Source organism: Anoplopoma fimbria, chromosome 19 (genome assembly GCF_027596085.1).
Source record: "Anoplopoma fimbria isolate UVic2021 breed Golden Eagle Sablefish chromosome 19, Afim_UVic_2022, whole genome shotgun sequence".
Taxonomy (NCBI): Eukaryota; Metazoa; Chordata; class Actinopteri; order Perciformes; family Anoplopomatidae; genus Anoplopoma; species Anoplopoma fimbria.
This window is the reverse complement of record NC_072467.1, coordinates 1,058,759-1,084,552: the sequence shown is the minus strand read 5'-3', so window position 1 is coordinate 1,084,552 and position 25,794 is coordinate 1,058,759. Positions and strand designations below refer to the sequence as shown.

The 25,794-nt window shown below is 37.6% G+C and overlaps 2 protein-coding genes across 3 annotated transcripts; one reads left to right on the top strand and one right to left on the bottom strand.

The window, feature by feature from the left end:
- Nucleotides 1-325: 325 nt before the first annotated feature.
- On the bottom strand, nt 326-6,980 carry hexa (hexosaminidase A (alpha polypeptide)). The gene is made up of 14 exons (XM_054619711.1): nt 6,666-6,980; nt 5,549-5,653; nt 5,366-5,431; nt 5,130-5,176; nt 4,876-4,986; nt 4,696-4,797; nt 4,334-4,466; nt 3,853-4,033; nt 3,519-3,605; nt 3,334-3,406; nt 1,352-1,526; nt 1,041-1,131; nt 818-925; nt 326-683 (listed from the first exon to the last, which is right to left on the bottom strand). The coding sequence occupies exons 1-14, from the start codon at nt 6,928-6,930 to the stop codon at nt 620-622; spliced, it is 1,608 nt and encodes a 535-aa protein (XP_054475686.1). The 5' UTR covers nt 6,931-6,980; the 3' UTR covers nt 326-619.
- A 1,577-nt stretch (nt 6,981-8,557) lies between these two features.
- On the top strand, nt 8,558-25,159 carry arih1 (ariadne ubiquitin-conjugating enzyme E2 binding protein homolog 1 (Drosophila)). Of its 2 annotated transcripts, none has more exons than XM_054620381.1 (14): nt 8,558-9,031; nt 13,277-13,344; nt 13,677-13,824; nt 17,149-17,241; nt 17,345-17,400; nt 19,404-19,470; nt 19,626-19,732; nt 19,871-19,913; nt 20,044-20,115; nt 20,535-20,665; nt 20,985-21,042; nt 21,620-21,880; nt 22,461-22,573; nt 22,659-25,159. In XM_054620381.1, exons 1-14 carry the CDS (start codon nt 8,744-8,746, stop codon nt 22,741-22,743), a joined length of 1,590 nt encoding a protein of 529 aa, XP_054476356.1. In that variant the 5' UTR covers nt 8,558-8,743; the 3' UTR covers nt 22,744-25,159. The 2 variants fall into 2 exon arrangements, with proteins under 2 accessions (XP_054476356.1, XP_054476355.1); XM_054620380.1 differs by having other exon boundaries at nt 21,599-21,880.
- The last annotated feature ends 635 nt before the right edge of the window (nt 25,160-25,794 follow it).

The window sequence follows — 25,794 nt, the reverse complement described above, 5'->3', positions numbered from 1 at the left end:
TATATAAAAAATCAATTAGAATTTAGTTTCTGTGTGAAGTGTACATGTTGTTCTTGTCATGCGTTTGGGTTTCCTCTGGGTACTTGTTTTCTCAAAAAAGACAAAGGATTGACAACCTTGATCTAAACTGCCATATGTGTGGAAAAAGGCTTTCAATGTTTTTACTTTTCTGTTTTTGATAAGCCTTGGGATTAGGCTAGCAATCTGTCTCATCACAATGCATCTGTAGGGACGGTGTATTATTCATTTCTTTTAAGAATTTTCTGTTTAAAGTGTTTCAATAACAGCCTTTTCAGAGAAAAGAAAAACTGACAGCATCTGCACACAAACATTTTATTATGTTTAAATCAAAGTAAAAAAATGATAAAAATATTTTGCCGTTATCAAGTACAATTCAACATGAGATTACAGTGAAGCACTTCCCTATCACTATTGTGATTGCCTAATATGCAAAAAAATTAAAAAGCGCACTACTAAATAACTAACTTTTTTTATTAGAAAAAATAATTATTAGGTAATGAGATAGTCCCTGAGAAAGCATTTTAATGTTCAAATACTGTATATTACACACACAAAAAAAGGCCCCGGAAAAACCTTGTTGTTAACCTATCCAACATCTTCAAACACCCTGGTACTCATGTTTGCAGTGTCCAACATACAGAGGCTCTGCTCTGATGCCACGCCTTGAAGAGAAAGGGAAGCAGAAACATCAGTTTATAATATGCAATATAATAACATATGAGAAAGTGCCCCGTGTCTTGTTAAGTTGTAACAGCACTTAGCTCTTTACAGGCCCTAGATAGAAATGGTAAAGTACCTCACGAGCTTGCAGCGAAAGTCCTGCAAGCGAGGAAACGCCTTGTCCACACTGGAGGTCTGCTTCTCATCACTCCAAAGTCTCTCTGCAGCAGCACTTGCCCTTGGCCTGTGATTTTGGGTGCAACCAGTGATTATTTAGAGTAATTTCATGCAATTGTTGCTGCAATTACTATATTAAGATGATTAGTTTTATGAATTCAGAGATCTTTTTAATTGTATACCAAAGACGTGGAGTGAGATTGGTGGCATCCACATACTCCCCCCACATGCAGACTTCACCCCCTATCACCAGCTTCTTCTGTTCCTCAGTACCTGCGAGGGGATGTTGAAAAGCTTTGCTTCAATAATACGATGGGTTTTAATAGACAGATTGATTGTTAATTCATTACCAGCCTATCAGAAACTTCACTTCAAATTTATCACACCACTTCAAATCAAAGCTCAGCAAGCCAATGTTTAAATATGCCTCTACATCACCAGCACATAATTGATTTAGGTTATGTAATATGATATTATTTGGGCATGCACACACCAGAAAAGTTCAGTGGCTGGATGTTGTAGGAGACACGCCAGTCCTGGCCGTAGGAAATGTGGTTGATGTACCATGGGGCAGCTAGCACGACCCTCATGCCAGCTTTGGTCATCCTGCTGAGCTCTGTCCTATATCCAGCACCCTTCCAGATGTGCAGCACTGTGTCCTTAGGAATCTGGACATGGTGACAAACAACATGCTGTCTTGCCCTTCTGTGCTATATTACAACTGATCTGACTGTTTACATATAATGTTTTATTAAAATAATCTCATATAAAAACTCTGCAATGTGCTTTTAACAACAATTGCAAGCTTTTACCGGCATGTTTCTCAGAATTTTTACCCCTCAAATAGGGCAAAGCATCTGAACTTTGGGATTCAAATGGATTCCTAAAATCAGCTCTTATGATGCAAAGGCATAGACTATCCAAAACTAGGCTGTTGATAAAACTAAAAGCCACACAAAAGAATATCCTTTTTTACTAAATATCACCTTCTTGGAGCGTACAGTGTGCACAGTTCATGATGGTACTTTAACCAAAGAAAAGGGGAACCGACTTATAAATATAATTATATGCTTGCAAGAGTGTGTAAATCTAAATTGATAATTGGTTGATTTATTTTAAATTTGTTACAGTATTGTGTACAATACCCTTATATTATTAAAGCATATTTATTTCAAGAATTTGTAGTAAAATTAGTCAGCAGAGCTGACTACAACTTTGAAACCAACAGAAATGCCGAATAGGCAAGTTACAGTTTTATCTGGGAAATTTAGAAACCAGCACGATGAAACATGATGGATCGGTTGTTTATCTGATAATCAACGCAACCGGAATCTACGCTTTTAACAGACTTACATTGTTCTCCTGTGCTTGGCCTTTGCTTTAATAATTTGAAGCAAGGGGTTTTTGGGAAATAACTGCCAGTGACAATATTTTTATAGTTCTGTGTGCTGGGAAAGTGTGTGCATGTTATTCATGGGGCATCAGACAGCATTGTGAGCTTGTACCACAGCAATCAGTTTGTAATGTGCTCACACTGGAAAAGTTATTAAAAAATGCATTGGTTTCCATGCTATGAAAATGTCTGTACTGTGCATTATGTATAAAATGAGTATACCGTATGGAATTTGGACACAGAATATGTCTTTGTTACATGAATGCAGTCTTCACTGCCACCTAGTGGCATGGCTACAAATAGAACATTCTGTTCTGCACACTCACAAAGGTTCGGTCGTGGATATCATATATTTTAGAGGAAACCAAGTTCAACCTGTAAATTATATTTAGAAACAAAAACCACAGCAGAAAACAACTTCAACTAGCCACAGCACGCAGGCTCTTTTCTGACCCTCGAATGCGAGGGGCCACACAGTGTAGAAGCGGGCCCAGTTGTGTGTGGGCCCTGGCTGGTCCAGATACCACGGAGAGGCCAGAATCACCCTGAGGCCCGCTTTAGCCACCCTGCGCACCTCACACAGGTAACAGCCACCTCTCCATACCTCCACCACTGATAGTGAGCTACGCTGCAACACAACGCTATGGACAATCAGACTTACGAGAAATGATGTTTAGGGACATATTAGCTTGTCTTTATCAACAATATACTGTTCAAAATTGTTGGTCAGTTGGTTCAAGACCACTAAACATGGTAATTTAAAGAGTAATTATTTATCCATATTATGGGACAAATATTAGCCTATGTGAACGGAAAAGAGCAGATGGAAAAAAAGCTGGAACAAAGATGTGTGAGATCTTAATGACTAATGAATACTAGTACTTCATAAGAAGGCAGCGCTTGTTTTAACGCCTGGTCTGCTTATCTGTAAAAAGCAATACATTGCACCCCTGCACTAGCAGATACAAAATAAATCATATTATAAACAACGTTCAAAAAGTATGTGAGCCTATACGAACACGTGTAACATTTATATATACTGTATAAATCCCAGCGGTGTTAATTAGTTGGGGTGCACTTACTCGCTCATGGTAGTCAAAAACATCCTGCCAGACGATAGTTGTCTTGTTGAGGGCTGCAGTGATATTCACAATGCTGGAAATACATATTAATAGAGACATTAATGACATTTGTATCTTAAACATGTGGTTCGGTGTATATCCCTGAGCTTTCTACATTGCACAGTATGTTCATCTTCACAACCTACTTCTCCATGTAGAATGCTTCCAGTTTGGTGAAGTCTACTCCAAATCCCATCTTCTTCATGAATGCTCGGATATCTGGGTTGGATTGCCTAAGGAAACAAGCAGTTGGAATCTTTATTTTTTGGGAAATTTTAAAAGACATGCACCTTCATCAACGACCTGAGACAAGAAAAAAATCATTTTCCACCTCCTCCCCCACCCGAATTCTAAACATGAAATGAAAACAAGAGTACAGATGTGCGTACAAATTCAGTAACAATGTAAACCAACATAGTGATCAGAACCAGGTCAAAACAGTCAGCAAGAATTTAAATGATCAGTCTCATTTCAACCTACCAGCAGGAAAAGTCCACCTCATCCCCTCCTATGTGGATATAGGAATCAGGAAACACTGATGACACTTCCTTGAATAGTTTCTCCATGAACTGGTAGGTGGAGGGCAACATTGGATTAACAGGACCAAAAGTACCTGAAGGGGTGCTCCCTTTGAAGCAGGGAGTCAACAGGTCAGGCTGCCCTAGGGAATAAATGATAAATCAGATTTAGTTCAAAATTTTGTTAAAATACATTTCTTGTATTGTATTTTGAGCGCAGGTATTTGTTACTACTGATGTAGCCATAAAAGTCCCTCAGATAAGAAGGGAGTCAAACACAAGATTCAGTACATGTCATGTTGCCATTTATAGTCTTGTCTTGCAGGTTTGGCAGACATGATTTCTGTTGGACCAAACCAGGCACAATGCCAAGTACTTTATATGTTGAAGATAAAGGAGCTGGGATCATTTGGATAAAACAGTTGTCTAAGAGTAAATATTACCTTTTCCCCATGATTGGGTGTGGCCGGGTGTATCAAACTCAGGAAGAACTCTTATTCCCCACAGCCTGGCATGTGAGATCACCCTTTTCACATCTGATTGTGTGTAGATGTGAGTCATTGGATGGAAAGCCCCCTGAATCAGAGCAAGAAGTGTTTGTTCAGGGTGGACGTAACGTTTCAGTATTTCAGATCATGAACCCACAAGCAGAAGCCTAGTTAAAAATCTAGGATAATATAAAAAAAAAAACAAGTTCATCATTAAAATGCAGAAACATTTTGAATTGATAATGAATGTGCAGAGTCATGATGCCCATGAGTCTTGGTGGCTTGTACTTTCTCATTACTTTGTTCGCAACACATACCTTACTGGAAAGGTCTGGAAAAGTTCTGCTCTGGTAAGGGAAGGAGGGGTCATCAACAATGTGCCAGTGAAACACATTGAACTTACTGTAGGCCATTGCATCCTAACAAGAAAGACATCCGTTAGTATCACTAAATGAAAACAGAGGGCGGAAGCTCAGGGTATGTCATCTGATTATTACCAGAGTTTTTAAAATGGCGTGCACTGGTAAATAGTGACGTGAAGTGTCCAACAAAATTCCCCTGAACGCAAACCGAGGGAAGTCATCAATCTCAGTCTTGTTCACAAAATACTAAAAGAAGAAACAAACAGAGAAAAAATGCTTGATTGATCCACCCTAAACAATAATCAAGTTTTATAACATGGTGAGAATTTGTATAAGTAATATCTATTGAGGACTCATGAGTTTTGATTGTTTGTGAAATTCAGACTTACTGAGCCAAAATCATCTTGATACACCAGCTGACTGAAGGTTTCCAGACCTGTGTTGAATCAGAGGATATATAAATCAACTAAAGCTGCACAGATAACAGTTGGAAAATTAGTTCCGTTCATAAACCCTGGGTGGAACTAAGAATGCAGTTCAACTTGCTAAACAGGCTTTGATGGAACCATATATTTCCTATGCTAACTGGTAACATGTTCCTCAAAAACATCTTGGCTATGATCACCTCTCACTGCACCCCACACGGTTTCTGCACTCAGCGATGCTTGTCCTGCAGAGACACTCAGATTGTCTGGAATGCAAATAGAAGGGAGTTAGATAATATAGATAATACCCCACTGGGAATGCTTGTTGTCACTGTGACCTTTGCCTTTGGTGTTTTGTCTCAACTCAATGTGTTGATACTTACATCTCTCAGATGAGTCCTCATTCGGGTAACCCTCACAATCCTCATGGTCCACACTGATCTCAATATTAAATGGTTTGACCTCACTGAATCGCAGAACACCATTTCCTGTTGGTCATAAAAGTGAGATTATCATCATCCGTAGTTTTGTAGGTTTGTAGGAGTGCATATTTTGCCTTTTCACTCTCATTTTGACAATGTTACAGTAAGGCTGCCACTATTCTATAACCTATGGTACTTTTTTAAATGCAAACATTACGCTGTGCTGTACTGGTCCATTGTCATTTACAGATTTTGGAGTAGGTAGGCCTACACGCGCGGACTGATGAAATGCTGCCTCTACAAAGCCCATTGATCTACTTTAAAAGCCAACGCAACAAACAGAACATTCAAAACGAAACCAGGGAGCACTTTGCTCTACATTTCTGTGACTGCATTATGCAATCTTACAAGTGCTAATCACCTGATCATCATACTCTTTATGTTAACGCTAGAATTTTAAAAGACAGGATTTACAAACAATAGTTTGTACAATGTATGTGTTGATAATGTCATACACATGGCACAGCTAATTCTGATCCTATGGAAATAACAATATTATTATTATTATTATTATTATATTCCTTTATTGATCCCCATGGGGGAAATTCAAGTGTTGCAGCAGCTCAACTACACAGACACAGACAATAAATACACATACTATACAACTACACAGACAATAAATACACATACTATACAACTACACAGACAATAAATACACATACTATACAACTACACAGACAATAAATACACATACTATACAACTACACAGACAATAAATACACATACTATACAACTACACAGACAATAAATACACATACTATACAACTACACAGACAATAAATACACATACTATACAACTACACAGACAATAAATACACATACTATACAACTACACAGACAATAAATACACATACTATACAACTACACAGACAATAAATACACATACTATACAACTACACAGACAATAAATACACATACTATACAACAAAATAAAGATAGAATATTTAGGCATACTGCTATTAAAGTATCAATAATGTAAGTATTAATAGTCTTTATGTAATCCCATTCTATCACTTACCTATGTAGTCTGGAAAGATAAGATAAAAATATCTCTTGAATGCAGCATCCAGCACAGAGCAGCCCGGCTGTGCGGCTGACTGTCTTCCGTATCCAAAGTAGAAGGTCTGCGGGTTCAGAGGGTATCTCTCCACTGAAGAGGTGAAAGTCTGCGGCAATGGCCAAACTCCATCAACTGTGTGTCGGCCAAGCGGGAGGAGAATAAGCAGTAGTAAATAGACATGTGGACGAGTATATCCTCCAAAACTAACCATAGACACAGCCATGCTTCCCCACTCAGAGGCACACTGCACTGCCAAGCTGAGCCAGTCAGGTGACAACAGGAAGCAGTCACATGACACAAGGTGTGGGTGTGCTTTTATTGTTTTGTTTTTAATCTAAAGGTAAAGTTATTGGTTCAAAATGTTTGTGTTGAACGTACAATTACAGAATACACCACATTCATTTGACTTATGAGAGTACATTAAGGAAATGTGACACAAAACTAAGTATCATGAGGTGGGCTACAAAAATAAGGCTGACAAATACTGGTTGATGACAAAAAAAAAGGCAAGACACCTAAAAGATATGGGCAAGGTCAGAATCGTATAATTCGCCTTTTTCCTTATAACTTCCTTATATGAAGTACTACCCTGAGCACTTATTGTATTTGTATTAGTTTGTTGCACTTATTGTATTTGTATTAGTTTGTTGCACTTATTGTATTTGTATTAGTTTGTTGCACTTATTTATTGTATTAGTTTGTTGCACTTATTGTAGTATTGTTGCACTTATTGTATTGTATTATTAGTTTTTTCTGTATTGAACTTTTTTTACTTTTGCTCTGGTTTATGCTTTTAGATGCTTGTTTAAGAAAGGAGATGCACTTATGACTTCTGGTGACTAGTAGTTCTCTTGAATACCTATGTTGAATACACTTAAGTCTCTTTGGATAAAAGCGTCTGCTAAATGACTGTAATGTAATGTAATGTAATGTAATGTATTTCTCTGTAAGGGGGAAGTGTGAACTTCCTTAAAAAATTAAAAATGATATTCCTTTATTGATCCCCATGGGGGAAATTCAAGTGTTGCAGCAGCTCAACTACACAGACACAGACAATAAATACACATACTATACTATACAACTACACAGACAATAAATACACATACTATACAACTACACAGACAATAAATACACATACTATACAACTACACAGACAATAAATACACATACTATACAACTACACAGACAATAAATACACATACTATACAACTACACAGACAATAAATACACATACTATACAACTACACAGACAATAAATACACATACTATACAACTACACAGACAATAAATACACATACTATACAACTACACAGACAATAAATACACATACTATACAACTACACAGACACAGACAATAAATACACATACTATACAACTACACAGACAATAAATACACATACTATACAACTACACAGACAATAAATACACATACTATACAACTACACAGACAATAAATACACATACTATACAACTACACAGACAATAAATACACATACTATACAACTACACAGACAATAAATACACATACTATACAACTACACAGACACAGACAATAAATACACATACTATACAACTACACAGACAATAAATACACATACTATACAACTACACAGACAATAAATACACATACTATACAACTACACAGACAATAAATACACATACTATACAACAAAAGCTTAAGCTGCAAAATATTTAAAATGAGCAAATAATAATAAAATTTAAAAAAAAAGTAGTTTCATTGTGCAGTTTAAAAACAGTCAGGATACATTGTGAACACATAAATATATAAATGTTGATTTTCTTTTTTTTTTTAAACAACGGCATCACGCAGCCCCTGTGACGTCAGCGCGTCGTCGGTTGGTGACGTCGCGTCTCTTTGTTGGCTTAGCAGCAGCGGCGACGTTTTGTTGTTATTTTCACTGCAGCCGAAAAAACAGGCTCAGGTCATTTTTGGTGTTCGTATCGTTCCGCTAAGTCAACACCTCACACACTGTAGACTCAGGTGTGCTTGTCACAGGTTGATAACCACCCTAGGAATGGACTCAGACGAGGGTTATAACTATGAATACGACGACGAGGAGGAGGAATGTAGCGAGGATAGCGCCGAAGAGGAGCCGGAGGACGACACCCTGGAGCTCGGAGAGGTGGAGCTGGTCGATCCCGTGGTGGCCGGCGGGGAGCGGGACGAGTGCGGGGAGACCGGTGGAGGTGGCCACGGTCCCGGCGAGGAGGAGGAGGAGGACTACCGCTTCGAGGTTTTGACCGCCGAGCAGATCCTCCAGCATATGGTGGAGTGTATCAGGGAGGTCAACGAGGTCATCCAGGTAGGGATTCCGGTGTGTCAGCGTCAGGAAAGACCGGGGTCCCGGCTGGGGCTGGAGCCTGAACAGGCCGTGGACGCTAGCTTAGCCGTTAGCTTAGCCGTTAGCCTAGTGAGGAGTAGCTTAGTTGCTGGAAGTTGGGGTTTTCACGATTTCATATTTACACAATACCCACGTTAGTTATCCACCAATGCAGCTGCTTTATGTGTGTGTGTGTGGGGTTATTAATTCATAAATACACTACATTAAATGTGTTTAATTAGAGCGATCTCCACAGGAGTGCCAGGTAGTAGTCCAATCCCAATTGAGAAGCTAGCTAAAGCTAAAGCTAACGCTAGCTTGGGCTAACTAGCCAACTGTAACCGTTAGTCGAGGCAGCTCGCTGCTAAAAAGGCGACAGTTGAGGAGTTCGGTAACCTAGCAATCCCGACTGCAACGTCACGTATTTTTTGTTCAAATAAACACAGGTTGACGTTGTTTTAAACGTCGGGAGGAGAAAGGCTTGGTCATCGGGTTAGCGTGGACGTTAACGCGCCATCCGATCATGACTTGACCCCCACAAAGAAAATAAATAAATGAAAAGTTTGGATTGCAAAAGCACGTTGTGATTGTGGTTAACATGGTGGTTTAAGCGTGGATGGAATACATAAATGGGTAAACTCAGAGGAGGCTTTGGGCTCAGCGTTATCTTGGGCCTCCATTTCATCTCTTGGCTAACTTACAGCTCAATCAGGAATAAAATGGGATTTGGGTTTTGATAGACTTGGCCCAGATATAGCATTGCGTTTTATACATATTTTGACTGCCATTATTAACCAGTCCTAAACACACAAATGTGTAAAATATCAGTACAGTGGATACAGTACAGCCGCATGGCAACAACTGACATGGTGATTCTTCTAAAAATAGGATTTACATCTACCTACTTAGTGTTTAGTTTGTTGTTTTTCAACACCAACAAATGACCTTTTTTAAGCACAATACATAACCACATCTGTTCTCAGAATTTAAGTTTTCAATGTGTTGTATGAGACAGTAAGATAGTTAACTTAACCTGGATTTTACCTCTTCTTCTAAATGCCTCTAGATAGTTTTCTGGTGGATGCCTCCAGTGACTGTGCATTCACATGTCAAGACTGACTAGATTTGCCTGGCGTCTGTAGGGGTAAAGTTACACTGGCTGATGGAGTTGTAACATCTCTGGGAACTTTTTGACTGTCAAATGTTCCTTTGCAAACGTCAGATTCACAATGAAAATATTTAGAGGTGTTTCCAATATTTCCCACCCCATTTCTATCAGTAAGTATAGAGAATATATTAGGAATACCTCTCAGTAATACAGTTAAACAGCACCACAAACTGCAGCCTCCAAAATCAGTATCTAATTGAATCAACACCACTCTCTTGGTACCATTGAAGCCTTAATGAAGCTAGGATTTATTGCAGTGCTGTTGTATTGGACTGACTTAGTTTTAACTAGGTGAACCGTATAAATTGGCAACTGAATTCATGTTTTTTTTTCTTGACTTGTATTCATCTTTAATTGTAGATATTTTTATCCAGATACCTTTATGCTTTTAAAATAATTAGTCCTCTTCCATTACACAAATTATATGATATCATAATATAAAAGCTTATCTTGAATAGTTATACACCTATTAGGGCTGGGTATCATTTAGAAAATGACGATACCAAAACCAGTACCCTTAAAGTGATCTTAATACAAATATAGTACTTCATTTGGTACATTTGTTCTACTGCAATTGATGCGCATCATGTAAATGGAAGCATTCAATTGTTTGAAATGTCTCCAACACCTTTATTTTTATCAGACACTACAGCGTGTATTCATACTTTCGAAAGTTTAGGTTGCATCTTAGCATGATGAACTGCCAATTCTGTCAAATACATAGGGTTTGACTTCACCACACCACAGACTATGGGGGTAGTAGCTGCTGCGGTAGTGGGCCAATCACACAGAGCATTAAATCGAAGAATGCTTGTGGTGATTGTCTGATTAAAATCATACACGTAGTGGGGGGTTTTCTAGATCTTGGTGAGAAAAGAAAAAAAGGATCAAATGCAGGTAGCTCTTGAAGGTTTTGATCCTACTGGTATTGGGGTGGTTGTGGTCTAGGGATATTAATGATAAACCTTTTAACAGTTAACTGACAATACTTATTATGACCCGATTAATGCTATGAGTTAAACAGTTTAAAGTAATATTAAAAATAAAAAAGCTGAGCAAAACCTAGAGTAGCAACTTCTTCACTTAAAAAGAGTAGCGCTGGTCCAGCCCCACCTTAAGTGAGCCATAGTTGAAAATGTTCCTAATTTCAGGGGCCCAACCCCCCTTACTTTAATCAACAAGTGGCAAGCAAGAAACACAAACTTAGCTTGGGTCATGAGGAGTTTTGGAGCATTTATTAATTTAAGAATTTAATGTACACACACTGCTACGTTCATACAGCTGTTGACCTCACACACCCTTTGTGTATCTCAACTGAACACTTGCTAACATTACGCCGGGCTTACAATACCCTGACAGAGTATACCTGGCAGACACGCAGCTGATAACCTAGCATCTAGACTAATTGATGCGGTGGAGACTTATTCGGAAAATGGCTACATTCTTATTTTAAATAAGCATTGTGTGTATAAAAAAAGGTCCAATATAAAACAATTCCCTTATCTTGCAATTGCTGAAAACAATCCCTAGAGTCTGTTGAACTATGGCACTTGGACACAGTGCACTACTGTTCTACTGTTGCACAATCATTCTGATTTTAAAATGGGATATAAAATGTACATGCAATTTATGTAAATGTTTTTACTACTCTTTGAGGTTGATATGCACCCATAATGACTTCAGTAGCCAGAATAAGTGCCTTATTAGTGCCTTTTACTACTTTTAATACCTAGATGTCATCCTAAACTTAGATAAGACAGTATTTCAGACTTAGAAGGTTACTGTAATGAGGCCCTAGGTTTCTTTTTGGTTCTGCAGGTTTCTCAAGAACTGTCAGACAAACAATTTCACACTTGACACAGCGCTTTCTTAGGTCCTCAGCAATCCACTTGCCATGGCATACAGTAGTAGCGTCAACACCCAAGTCCTGGCTGCTCTGAGTCAGAAACACCACAAGTGAAATACACTCTGATTCAGGAAAAAACACCAGGGGCGGACTCGTTCTAACTAAAAGGGCCACACACAGTTCATATAGCTGGATTTATTATGTTAAGATTAATTTAATATTGATATATTACTACTTTAACTCATTGTTCCACAAATAATAATCCAGATTAAGTCCCCCAAAGTAGTAAAAAATATTTAGCTCAACTACTTCAGAAGAAAACATTGTAGTAATACATTTAATCCAATTCAATTCGCTTATGACTCACCTGTCAACAACACTCGATGCATGTCAGTGTATCGTATCTTAAATTTTCTAAATGAATGCACATGGCTACTTTATCAGTCAGATAAATCACCTTTTTATCTAGAATGGGCTTTAAAAAATCATTAACAACACCATAGTTGAATTTCAGCCTGCATGTCATTTTTGGGTTATTATTTTCAGCTCAACATTGTTGACAACAGAGCAACCAATATTGGTAGCGATATCACAAGCTAGTGACTGCCGAGTGCCGTTTCTCTGCTCAGTGCACACAGTGTGTTTAAGCTCTTCTCTGTGAAACACCAAGATCAGTGGAGAAGAGAGAGAAAGAGAGGAGAGAAAGAGGCGCGACATATAGCCAAACACAGTGAAGACTCACACTAAGCCGAAATAAAACCATACTCCTGATTATGTTTTGTCACTGCATCGACGCGGAGTCGTTCACGTCCTCATCGCAATGCATCTTAGAATCTATACCTTTCCAAATCTTGAACTTATATGGTTGTAGTTTGTGGTGTTATTTAATTGGACCGTAACCTCATGAAAGGTGTTTCAGATGTTTGTGTCTTATAACTTACATGGGTGGACGATAAATGGTAATGTGAGGACTGTTAAATCTACAACTAGTTTTAGCAATTTAAAATTACTTAATTCATTTACTACGAGGCTTAATCAATTTCCTAAAACCCGGGTCAAGAAGCTTTCTGTTGTTCCACAAAAAGGGGCTAACTTGTAATAATAGATTTGAGGAAGTGTCAAATTGAATACTTGTTGTTGTTACAGTAAAAATTGACAGTAGTTAAATGTAAACTTCAAGTTAATTCTGACCAACCTTTTCTTGTTCCTCTAGAATCCTGCGACAATAACACGCATCCTTCTCAGTCACTTCAACTGGGATAAGGAAAAGCTTATGGAAAGGTAAGAATCTCTGGAGAACATTCCTCCCCCGGGCGCTTCATTGCAGCCCACTGCTCCTCCGGGATGGGTCAAATGCAGAGAACTGAATTTCCCCATTGTGGGACTAATAAAGGCTTAATTATTATTATTATTATTATTATTATTTGTCACCGTTTATGTCACCGAAATGCAAATTTCCCCGCTGCGGGACTAATAAAAGATTATCTTATCTTATCTTATCTTATCTTATCTTAACTGGCCAACCAGCAAGTTAAGGAGTTGATGTAGATGTTCCTGGGAGGGTTAATTTCTTAATGCTTTTTTGAACACTTTTTTGTCTCAACTTTTTACAGGTATTTCGATGGTAATCTGGACAAGCTTTTCTCTGAGTGTCATGTCATTAACCCCAGTAAGAAGCCTCGCATCCGTCCTCCAATCAACACTAGATCATCGGCACAGGACATGCCATGTCAGATCTGCTATCTGAACTTTCCCAACTCTGTGAGTCCTGTAATGAAGCCAGTATTGCGTTGCACTGAACAAATGTATGTTTTTTGGTTCTAAATAGATTTTTCAGAATTGCCTTGGCTAACACAAAAGCAAAAGTAGAGGATGGATAACTTGACATTACACAATGTGATATTATTATCTGTTGTAAAATACTATGATTAATTCAACCCTCATTATTTATAATGGTTTAAATTCTTTATCAGTACAGTGATTTCATTTCACTTTGTTCGATAAAGATGATACATTTTCAAATCTAAAGATTGGACTAGCTATTATATTAAGACTTTGCCAATTGGGGTTTGAATTTTGGAAATTATTCAAATTTAAAGTTATTAGAACAAAGAACCTAGGGGAAAACCATTTCAAAAGGGTTACATAACTCTGATAAAGAGGAGACTTCTTCTATGTCCTCCTCACTCGGAAATATCTGAAGTCAAACACTGCAAATATTGCAACAGCTTAGTTTGGTCACTGCCGAGTGGATCTCACTGCTACAAATTTGACTTGCACTCTAAGTAAGTTCAGAATTAACATTGAGGGGTGGATTTATGTGGATGTAGCCTAATCATGGATGGTAACATTCAGTGTATTGCTATGTACAGGCTGGTGGAGAAAGTCAATTGTTTCCATTAATACCTGCATGCCAATGTGACGACGCCAGAACATACTATAACATTGTAGCAGTCCAGAGACCTTTACTACGAAGCCAGTTCAACATACCCAGTAGAGGTGGGGGAAAAAATTGATACAGCATAGTATCACAATATTTTGCGTTGCAATGTTGTATCAATACATGTACACCAAGTATCGATAGTTATATAGAAACTCTTAACATTGCAATAAGGGATGACGGGATGAATCGATTTAGCTGTAACTGCGGTTATATAAGTCACGGTTTCATATCAATAAGAATTGATGAAGCTATTATATCTATGGTGTCATGACTCCTGCATTGTGACACGTGTTTGTTTTGGGTGTTTGAGAGACTCCTCCCACTTACCTGAAGCGTTACTGTAAACATTTCAGAGTGAGCACTCCAGCCTTATATCGGCAAAAAAAAAGAGCCTTAAATCATCAGTTTGGGAGCAATTTTGATTTAGAAAAATAACCAGAGAGTCATGTGAACCGCTGATTTATTACACTGTTTAACTATCATAGTGTGATTTAAAAAAAAGTTTTACTGCCGATAGTCAGATTCAGTAAAAAATTTTGCAAACTGTACATCGCCATTAATGCTTACTAGTAGCTTGTGTGTTAACGATGCATGTGAACAACAAATCAGTGTATAAATGGTCAATAGGAGAGCTAGTAATGTTGGTAACGTTGACAGCAATAGCTTTTGTTATTAGTAAAGAACCTTACAGAGGTATCATTGGGTTTTGTTGCGGTGCGGTCAAACTCCATTCATAAAAATGACTATTGGACTTAAGTAAATTATAATGTTTACATGATGTTTTCAAATGTAATCTTGTGGTGAGAAACTAAATCCAGGAGATGGTTTCACAGCAATATTAATAGATATTAGAGAGTGAATTACAGGTTAACGTCCTAATACTAGCACACTTTTTTTCATTAGAAATACAATATTTAATTTCCTTTATCATTTGAAATGTGTGTTAAATGCAAATAACCTCTATAGATGACATAGTTGATGATTGTAATAAACATTGTAGATCATTGGCTATAGGCCTATGAGAAATGGACTGAAGTGAGATTAACTGGGTGAAAACTTTATCTTCTTAAATAAAACGGTTGATAATGTGCAGTAATACATCACAATTATAGCAACTCGGCAAATCAATCGTGTGTGTGTGTGTGTGTGTGTGAACTTCCAAGTGGTGTGAAACACACTTAGGGGCAAATAAAAAATTAATAGAAAAAGGTTTATGATGAGATCTATCGCACTCTAGATGGGCAGTGTCGTGGACCAAGCAGTCAAGACACAAGGAAACAGGTTTCTAATTCAAAAATGGGTTTATTTCCCCAAAACTTATTCAAAAACAATTGTATACAAATAAATTAGTTAACAGAGTTATAGGGCCCCAAAAAGGAAGTCAACAAAACATAACTCTATTAAGGACTAAGCCTAACAAAACAAGACATTCACTCCATTCAGTAAGAAGTCAACTTCTGTCGTTGGACTGAAAACCCAGGGTTAAACCGAAAGTTGTCTCGCTAACCCCAATTGTTGCTTCGTAGTACAGGCCCCTGATTGATCCATTCATGACCATCATGTTTTGGAGGATATGGTTACTTAAAAAAAAAACAGTGCTTCCTGTGGTAGTAAAAGAATCATTCTTGAACCATTTACAAAAAAGAAAAAAGTTTCTCAAACAGTTTGATTTAAGGTTCTGTTACTCTGGCAACCGAACTCTTCATATAAACCCTGTCAAACATCACAGGAGTAGACATAATAATTGCAGAAAGTAAGAATTAACCAGGAACTTGCAGTCGCAGGAAGCACTAAAAGTCCTGCTAAAGATAAAGAGAACTCCTTATCTTAATATCCGAATGCTGCATGTTTTTCTTTTGAATCAAGACCACAGACATGTGACAGCTCTTATATGGGCCAGAGGTGTGGTACAAGTCACTACTGAACAGTTTTCGGTTATTGAGCATATTACATTTGGTGCAATCAGTGCAGTTCTTGTCCCTCTGATCTTATAAAAGCTTTGTTTTATTCCAAGTGTACAACATAATGCAGTTTCTCAATGACAAACTAATTCTAGATGAATTTGAATATACTTGATGATGTATTACGGAAAGGAGAATTATTAGGTGAAAGAATTTTTTTAATTTAAATTTCTACATATGGTGATTTCATTTTTCACTTCCAACACACAGAGCAATTACATTACATGGTTGCAGATACCCTGTTAACCCCTTTGGACGTTGTAGTGTTTTTCTAACATTGTTTTCAAACATGGAAAGTAATAAAACATTTTTATGGTGGGTTACATTTATAAACAGTGAAAAGTAAAATGTCAATGTTAAAACAGATCTCCACAAATTGATCTAAGTTAAAAGCACATTGCAGAGCATCTTATCGTCGTAACAAAAGATGAATGTATACTATTCCGACCAGGTGGTTTAGTGCTTCAGCCATGATATAAAGTTGTTGTTCTGCCAAAATCAGAAAGAATGTTGTATAATCAAGATTACTTCAGTGTAGAATATTTGTGTATTGTAATAATATGGATTGCTTTAAATAGCCTCACTCTGGAGGCTTTGGCTTTCCTGCTTACCAGAAGTGCATATGCTTATTATCATGTGGTGTCTTGTTTGTCTTATTTACAAGATGCTTTTCTCTTACAGTATTTTACAGGCCTGGAGTGTGGACACAAGTTCTGCATGCAGTGCTGGGGAGATTACCTGACCACCAAAATCATAGAAGAAGGAATGGGACAGGTACCTACTAACTTTCTTTTCTTATGGGTACGAGTCACTGATCACTGAACAAATTCTTTTAACAGCAGTCCGACTAATGATTCCCCTTCTGTTGTTTTCTCAGACCATTTCTTGTCCTGCTCATAGTTGTGACATTTTGGTTGATGACAACACAGTCATGTGAGTATCTGTTTGTGCTTATATTTGTTTTGACTTTCTGGTTATGAAAAGAGCAAGAAACAAAAATAATTCCTCTTGTTTTTATTTCTGTTATTTTTACGCCTCTTCGCTGTGGACGGCGGCAGCCAAAAACATTATGTTTTCACGTTGTCCGTAAATAAACACCATGAGTTCTTCTCGTGAACGTGATTCTCAGGAACGCCTGGAGGAAATTCCTTAGAATTTGGCACAAACCTCCAGCCATGACTAAAGGATTGATTGTTCAAGATTTTGGTGGTCAAATGTGAAAGTTACTGTGAACTCATGTTGGGGCTGTAAACGTATATCCCATATTTAAATATATACTCAAATAGTAAAAGAAAACGAAAAATGTATATTCGCTTATGGAGGGGGAAAAAAGCACGACTACGGTGGCTTGCTGCCTCACATTCACTGTATGCACCGCATGACAGGAGTCACAAAACATCTCTTTCAGTAACTGAAAATAAAATGTAGGCTGTAGGATGAATAATTCAACAGTAACTATAATGATGGCAGCGAACTCAGCCACAGAAAGAATGAAACCATCCTACAGCCAGCATTGCGTTAGGTTACGTCATGTAAACAAACCACGTACTTATCAGCTTTGGACTCGCGATCAGACTGGAGACGTTACCGTATAAAATATTGTTGCATAGTATTTGCCCTCTCACAACGTTTGCACTTTTTAAAGTAAAAAGACATGTTTTATATTGTAAAATGTTCTGGCAATTGAGTAGGATCAGGCGATCCCCTTCAGCTAGCTGAAACCTTTTATTTTATTTTTTATTTTTTTTTTTTGCTAATGTTTAGATTACTCTTCATTTTAATAGGTTCTTCCTCATCCATTGCTTTGCTTTGCTTTTATGTGAGCAACAGAATGAATAGAAACAGAGCGTCTGACAAAAGTTCGCATTGCTGTGTTTTAGTACTTTTGACCAATTTTGACAGCCCTACCTAATCTCCGTCCCATTACTGCGATATCTGGGGAATGCCCAGAGCGAATTTCTTCAAATTTGGCACAAACGTCCAATTGTACTCAAAGTTGAACTGATGACCTCACGGAACACATTTATGTCCATAATAAAATAATGAATCGGCTAATTTCACACTAATGTCTTTTCGGATAAAATAAAGAAGTGAGTGCCATATTGGACAGACTTGGATGTAAACTGCATTATGACTGGTTGGCAGAGTTATACAACTGTGAGGCAGTCATTTTAGTTTGTGACATAAGACATGTACAGAGACCGAAGCAATTCACAAACAAACTGTGTGAGAAGGAGCATTTTCACATCTGCTGAAATCAATTACAATTGAATATTAAAAAATACCAGAAAATAGATATTGTTCTAAAATCAGATAAGCATTCTTTATTTCATCCTTAGGAATAGAAACCGTAAATTGGAAGATTTTTTTCCCGGACCTTATTTCCTCTTAAGAGAAATTTCTTAATGCAGGGCTTTCTAGTTACACCTCTACTTAACTCCTTTGCAATGTTGATGCTCAGCCTGTACTGCAATGAAATAAACACCCATGTTAAAAGCATGGACACTAATCTCTTGTACCAGCTCTTAAGCTGGCAGTAATTGTCTTAGCCTACATTCTGATCTGACAAGCTAGCAAGAGACCCATCAGTGTTTCCACTAACCAGTTTAGGGTCGATATTTAGTTTCATGAAATGCATTTTGTACCTTTTTAGTTAGAAACCTACTTTTAAACTTACTTAGTTTTGTAATTATGAAGTGTGCTGTTGATAAACTATTATTAAATTGTCAGTAGACTAATTAATGTTCTCACTGTAATGCCAATTTGCAATTTTACTTCATTGAGCTAACCTGGAAAATGTGAAATTGCATAACATCTTTTTTGTTACCTGCATTGTTTCTTGCAAGTTATTTACTGAGTGTGAAGAAAGGTAGCTTTACCAAAGTCACAATTTTTATATAATGACGACTAATAAGTTATTTGACCTTCTCCTATAGGCGCCTCATAACAGATTCAAAAGTGAAATTGAAGTACCAGCATTTAATTACGAATAGTTTTGTAGAGGTAAGCTTTGGGATTTTTTTGTCCTTAACAAATTATGAAGCCTTGAATTATGATGTTGAGCTGTTCTTCTGTTATACACTATTTTGAAATGCAAGGCCTTCTTTGTACTCCATCCATGGAACTATGGGTTGATATTCTGTCATTACTTTTTTAAGTGCAATCGACTGTTAAAGTGGTGCCCTGCACCAGACTGCCATCATGTTGTCAAAGTCCAGTACCCAGATGCCAAGCCAGTGAGGTGCAAGTGTGGCCGTCAGTTCTGGTAAGATAATTTTTTTTAAAATATGTATAAGGCTATCATGAATTGGCAGAGAGGATACTTTAATGTTGACTAAGTAAGTTTAAAAGTAATTATCAAACATTGTGTGAATTTGACTTGTGATGCCTCCAATTGGTGCAGCTTCAACTGTGGAGAGAACTGGCATGATCCTGTCAAGTGTAAGGTAAGCCAATCAGGAATACCCACACACCTTGCAGAAATGTTACCTTATTACTTCAGCATTGTTAAAAATGTTTTTATTAGGAAAAAAAAAAGCTTCTTTATGTGATTCTCTTGTTTGAATTATTTTGCAGTGGTTGAGAAAATGGATAAAAAAATGTGATGATGACAGCGAAACTTCAAACTGGATTGCAGCAAATACTAAGGTATTTGTTCTGGGTGTTCTGTTAGTGTTACCCTTTTGTCTGGTTCGTGTTTGTAGTTAATAATTCGATGATCACAAAAAAATGTAATTGTGGGAATACCGATTATTCTGAAAAATAGGATGTTTTTTTAAAAAATGTGAAAAACTGACAGACTATACAGTTTTTAAGCATCACATTGACTGAAACAGAGAAATTACAGATATTATCATGGTCCCAAGCCATCAGACTGTCAATATTTTTTTCAGACAAAACTAAATTAACGAAAGAAATGCCCTCGTAAAAAAACTAAAATAAATTTAAACCTCTTTTTTTCTTCTTCTTCTTATTTGCTTGAATTCCTCTTAACTTGTGATTAAAAGCTTTGAACACTTGACCTTGAGCAGAGACTTACAAAAATCCTTATTCTCCTCTCATGACAGGAGTGTCCAAAATGCCATGTGACCATTGAGAAAGATGGAGGCTGCAATCACATGGTTTGTCGGAACCAGAACTGCAAAGCTGAGTTCTGCTGGGTCTGCCTGGGTCCATGGGAACCCCATGGCTCCGCCTGGTAAGTTCAAATGGCTTATATAGTATATGACGATGATGTCACTTTCCGTGATAGGATATACCTCAAACTGTCCTTTTTGTAGTGTTGTTTTCATTTAAATTAAAACTTAAACCTTTTAAATATGTGGAGATCTAGTCTCTCAATTTGCAAATTGTCATGTCGTACCGTGTCATGTCTTAATACACATCTTACATCTGCATGGTTAGAAATGTTAAGTGAGAAAGCATGAAAACAATAACTATTGTCAAATTGTAGCTATGTATCTTATGGTTTTCTGGAAAACATTGTTGATGGTTCTGACTCGGCTGTAACGCTTTAGGTACAACTGCAATCGCTACAATGAAGATGATGCGAAGGCAGCCAGAGATGCTCAAGAGGTAATACATAACATTCAAATTGAAACATGATGTTTTTTGTGCCATATGGTAGATACACCACAATGATGCCACAATATTTATATTGTTCCACTTATATTTGTTGCATATGTGTCGTTGCATGTTTCATGTTTCCATCCCACTGCACTGGGTGACACACAAAATTCTGAAAAGCTATCGTGACAAAATGTATATCATTTGATAAATACAACATCAGTTGTATAGCCTGCAACAAAAACACCTACTAAATTGTATAAGAATGCAATCCACTCCCATGTAACCAAAAAAGTGACCGTTCCTCATGTAACCCTGCTGTATGCTGTGAAGAAGGCAATGTAAAAACAGTGGGGTTGGAAACAATACAGGGAACGCTGCTGCATCTGGCCGATAAATGTCCATAACTCCTCCGACAAAACTGGTATTTTGTTGCATTCTAAAGAATGGCGTCTTGCCTGAAACGCCTGCAGAATTATGACATGTCATTTTATGTTGCTGATGATGTTGTACTTTGTGTCTGTACATTAACAAGACAAGTGCAGTGTTTTTGAGTTAAAGACAGTCCCATGCTGTGTCTGTGCAGCGCTCTAGGGCAGCCTTGCAGAGGTACCTGTTCTACTGCAACCGCTACATGAACCACATGCAGAGCCTGCGCTTTGAGCACAAGCTCTATGCTCAGGTCAAGCAGAAAATGGAGGAGATGCAGCAGCACAACATGTCCTGGATTGAGGTGCAGTTTCTGAAGAAGGCTGTGGATGTGCTGTGCCAGTGCCGCTCCACACTCATGTTCACTTATGTCTTTGCCTTCTACCTCAAGAAGAACAACCAGTCCATTATTTTTGAGGTATGATAAAAGGAGAATAATCGCATGGCATAAACAACTTGGGCTATTTTAGTATTCATATTATATTTACATATACCATTTTTTCAAACTGTTAACATCGACAGTAATCACTGCTATAAAATGAAGAATTAATCATTGTAATGGAATTGTTAAGAGTGAAGTGCCACAAAAAGGCAGCACTACAATTTTATAAAAAAAAATAGTATAATTGAAGAAAAACACTTCTGAAGTAGAACTTCACCAAAATCAGGCTGGCTGATCTTTTGGCCCAAATGTGTCCCAGTAAGTGTTAGCTATTCAGTACAGCTGTTTGTGATACCTGGCTAGTGGACAAACAGGAATCCCAGGAAATTCTGGCCACATTTCCTTTCCTCTCTGGTAACCGAACTAGTCCACTAACAAAGGCCAGGGACCAGATTTAGTCACCCGATTGTAGGAAGAGGCGAATGGGAGGAAAATGGCCCAAACTTCCTGTATTCTGAGCTCGGCCTTAGACAGGATGCTTTGAAATGGAGGAAACGTTATCATGAATAACTGATATTTCTTTTGAGAATAACATCATTTTTTTTGGGTTCTTCAGAATAACCAGGCAGACCTGGAAAATGCCACTGAGGTGCTGTCTGGCTACCTAGAGCGGGATATCTCCCAGGATTCCTTGCAGGACATCAAGCAGAAAGTACAAGATAAGTACAGGTCAGTATAGGTAGAATTATAATCACTGCTGCCACGGTTGCGTTTGTGTGTTCTTGGAGGCTAAGATGTGTTTTGATCTCTGCAGATACTGTGAGAGCAGGCGAAGAGTGCTGCTACAGCATGTGCATGAAGGCTATGAGAAGGACCTGTGGGAGTACATTGAAGATTGAGGACACGTCCCAATGCAACGGACTCTGAGTATCTTGACAAACTAGAGCGCTGATGCAATTTAACAGGGCAGCACGGGCCTTCTGCCTCCTCTCCTTTGGCAAACCAACCACTTTTGCATCATTTTCCTGGATTTGTTTAACAAAATCTTCAAAATAAATTATATTTAAATGAAAGGTAGAGTAATAAAAAGAAAGTGTACTACAGTATTGTTAGAAACAGAGTGGAGTCTTGAGAAAGCAGAAAATCCATCTTAAAACAAACACATCCTTTTTGGCTTGTATTGTAACACCGCCCCTGAACTATCTTATTTTCCTTTTTGTTTTTCTTTGCTTGTGAATCTTTTCCGTTTTGATTTTGATTTATGTTTCCCATTAGTGTGAAAATATTTTCAACACAGCTTTAATTGTTCTGGCCATGTCTGCAATATCTGGTGAGATCCATGTCTGAGTGGCTGAATGTTGATAGGTTGATTGCAAAGGGGAAAAGACATTTCAGGGGGAAAGAAGAAAAACCATCAGAAGAACAAAAAAAGCTAGTCTGTATTTTTTTCAATTTGTAAATAGTCCATATGCATGGGAGTTAAAGAGCAAGAGTGGCACGTGTTTGCATAATTTTGAAATTTTGAAATATTTATTCTTTACCAATATTGAGAACGGTGTACTTTTGCCATGTAGGTCGAGTCTGTCTTCTTCCTCCATAGTGTGTGGGAGCTTGAATGTCTTTGGCAAAAAAAGGCATTCGTCCGATCATCCTCAGTCTCTTCAGAGCACTATACAAGTTACACCTTATCAGTAACTCTGAATGGTGAAGAATTTCTCTTAGTTGTCAAGTAATCAGATAAATGACTCAGTAAAAGAGCACAGCTGAGTTGGAAAACCAAGAGCGGAAAAAGTTTTACAGTTCAAAGATGAGGTAGAAAGCACCGGCCCTGTGTTCCTCTATTCTAACCTTTTGCCCTACCCTCTTAGTTGTTTTTAGAGGTGTTTAACATTTAAGTACATTACTAATTATTTGCAAGAGCCAAACTGAGTGACATTCACTCTTCTTCTTTTTTTCCTCTCTTTCCCGACGTGGCTTGAGGTAGCCCTCTTAAAGCTCAGCTTGCACCTTTGGGATTGAACGAGGGTAATGGAATGTACTGACAGCACATCTTTGTCATTCTGCTAATTGGGCTGGAATCACTGTCAAACAGGGTCAGGCATTTGCATCACTCTTGCAGGGAATACTTGGGTGGCATGGGCCTGACAGTGCCGTGCCTCCTTGAAGAGATCTCGTGACTTGCAATGAGACTGAACATAGCTTTAGACTAAGCTACACAGATGGACTTGTGTGATCCTTAGGCAGATGAGGAATATTGGGCAAACTTCTAAAGGTTGAAGGACTGTTTTATAATGCCATTATGCTTTTGCATTAAAAACTGTATTTTTCGCACATGGGTTGAGGAGTTGATGTCATTGCCCCTCCAGGTTTTTTTATTGTTCTATGAGGTGGTTGCTCTGGTTGTCAAGCTCTCTGCTTGTAAATGCTCGTTAATGTCTCTGCAATATGGCAATCTTAACTAGATTGACTGGAGGGGAAGTGAATAAACAAGCGGGGATGCAAGTCAGAAGATGACACCAAAGTGTCAGCTGTCATTAAAACACATCCTTTAACCCAGTTTCAGATCTTTGGGGAATTCTCTCCCAAATGCTTCTAATGTGTTCAAACTATTATTTTATCCTAGCAAATTATAAACTGTATTGTTTATTTGAATAAATGTCATGAGAAATCTCATTTTTTTTGGGAGTACTGTGTGAGTCATTAGAGTAGGTTTGGTCTCAATCATATTAATTACCCAAACATCTGTAATGCATTTCTGCATTATGTATATTGCGATGTAGTGTACGACTGACCTTGGCAGAGCTGTGTCTTCCAGAATTGCGTGGAATTCATTCGCTAATTCTCTTTGAATAATTTTGATTTTAGGCAAAATGTTTTGCTTTTTTGTACCACTTTTTTTTGCAGACTGTATGATAAGGACCAGGTGGTTTGTTTGATGTCACTTTTGAATTCATTTTGTCTCAAGTCACAAACCAATAATCATGACAAAAGTTGAATGGATAGGAACAAAAGATGGGCTATTATCTCTAAGCTGTCTTGCAGTAATTCACCAGTTCTAGCTGTGATCATTTGGCTAATATACTCTCCAGGGCTCACTCTGTTTCATTGTGTCTGCTAGTAGTTCATGAGCATTTCGACATAACGTTTGAAGTAACAAGCAGCTACTTACATTAAATTGAGACATCCAAAAACTTTTAATACTTTTCTACATATCTTTTCTTTATGCTATGAAAGGTGTTTTATTTCCTATTAGTGTAAAAATGTGGGAAAAATTAGTTGTCTGTTTTGGAGAAAATATTAAAGTGCAAATGTTGCAACATCGTTCTGGTATCGTTTACTTCCTGTACGTGGCGAGTTGAGAAAGGTGTAGCTGGTAATCTGAGCAGTGAAGCAGTCATATGAAAATATTTAGTTTCCATGAAATCACATGAAACTGGGGAGTCAAAAAAAATACATATTAGTATTTTTGGGTGAGAAAAGTACACTTGAACAGAATCATTACAAACATTTATTTAAGACAAATGAGAATTATGTTTTAAACAATATTCTGCAAAAGTTTACAGCAATTATACAAAATTAAAATAAAACATGATATGAGGTGAAATTCTTAAGGTTCACAGTGATTCAAACGCTATGAAATGGAGACATCTCAGCTTGAATTTCATTAGTCCTTGAGCAGCTTGGTACAGAACAACATTAATGCCTATCCAGCTTCAGTTAAACACAGTAAAACACAAACCACATTCAGGGGGAAAAAAAAAAATCACTGTTATAACGATGTCAAACACTGGCACTTCTACTGTAAACCTATATACATGTGGCTTGCTCTATTTGACAGTGAAACCCTTTTATAAATGTCTAAAAGTTCTGGTTTCTAATTTCTTACTGCCAAAATATTAATAGAAAAGCTATCTACGAGTCACCAAATTCTATCAATGTTTTGACCAGAA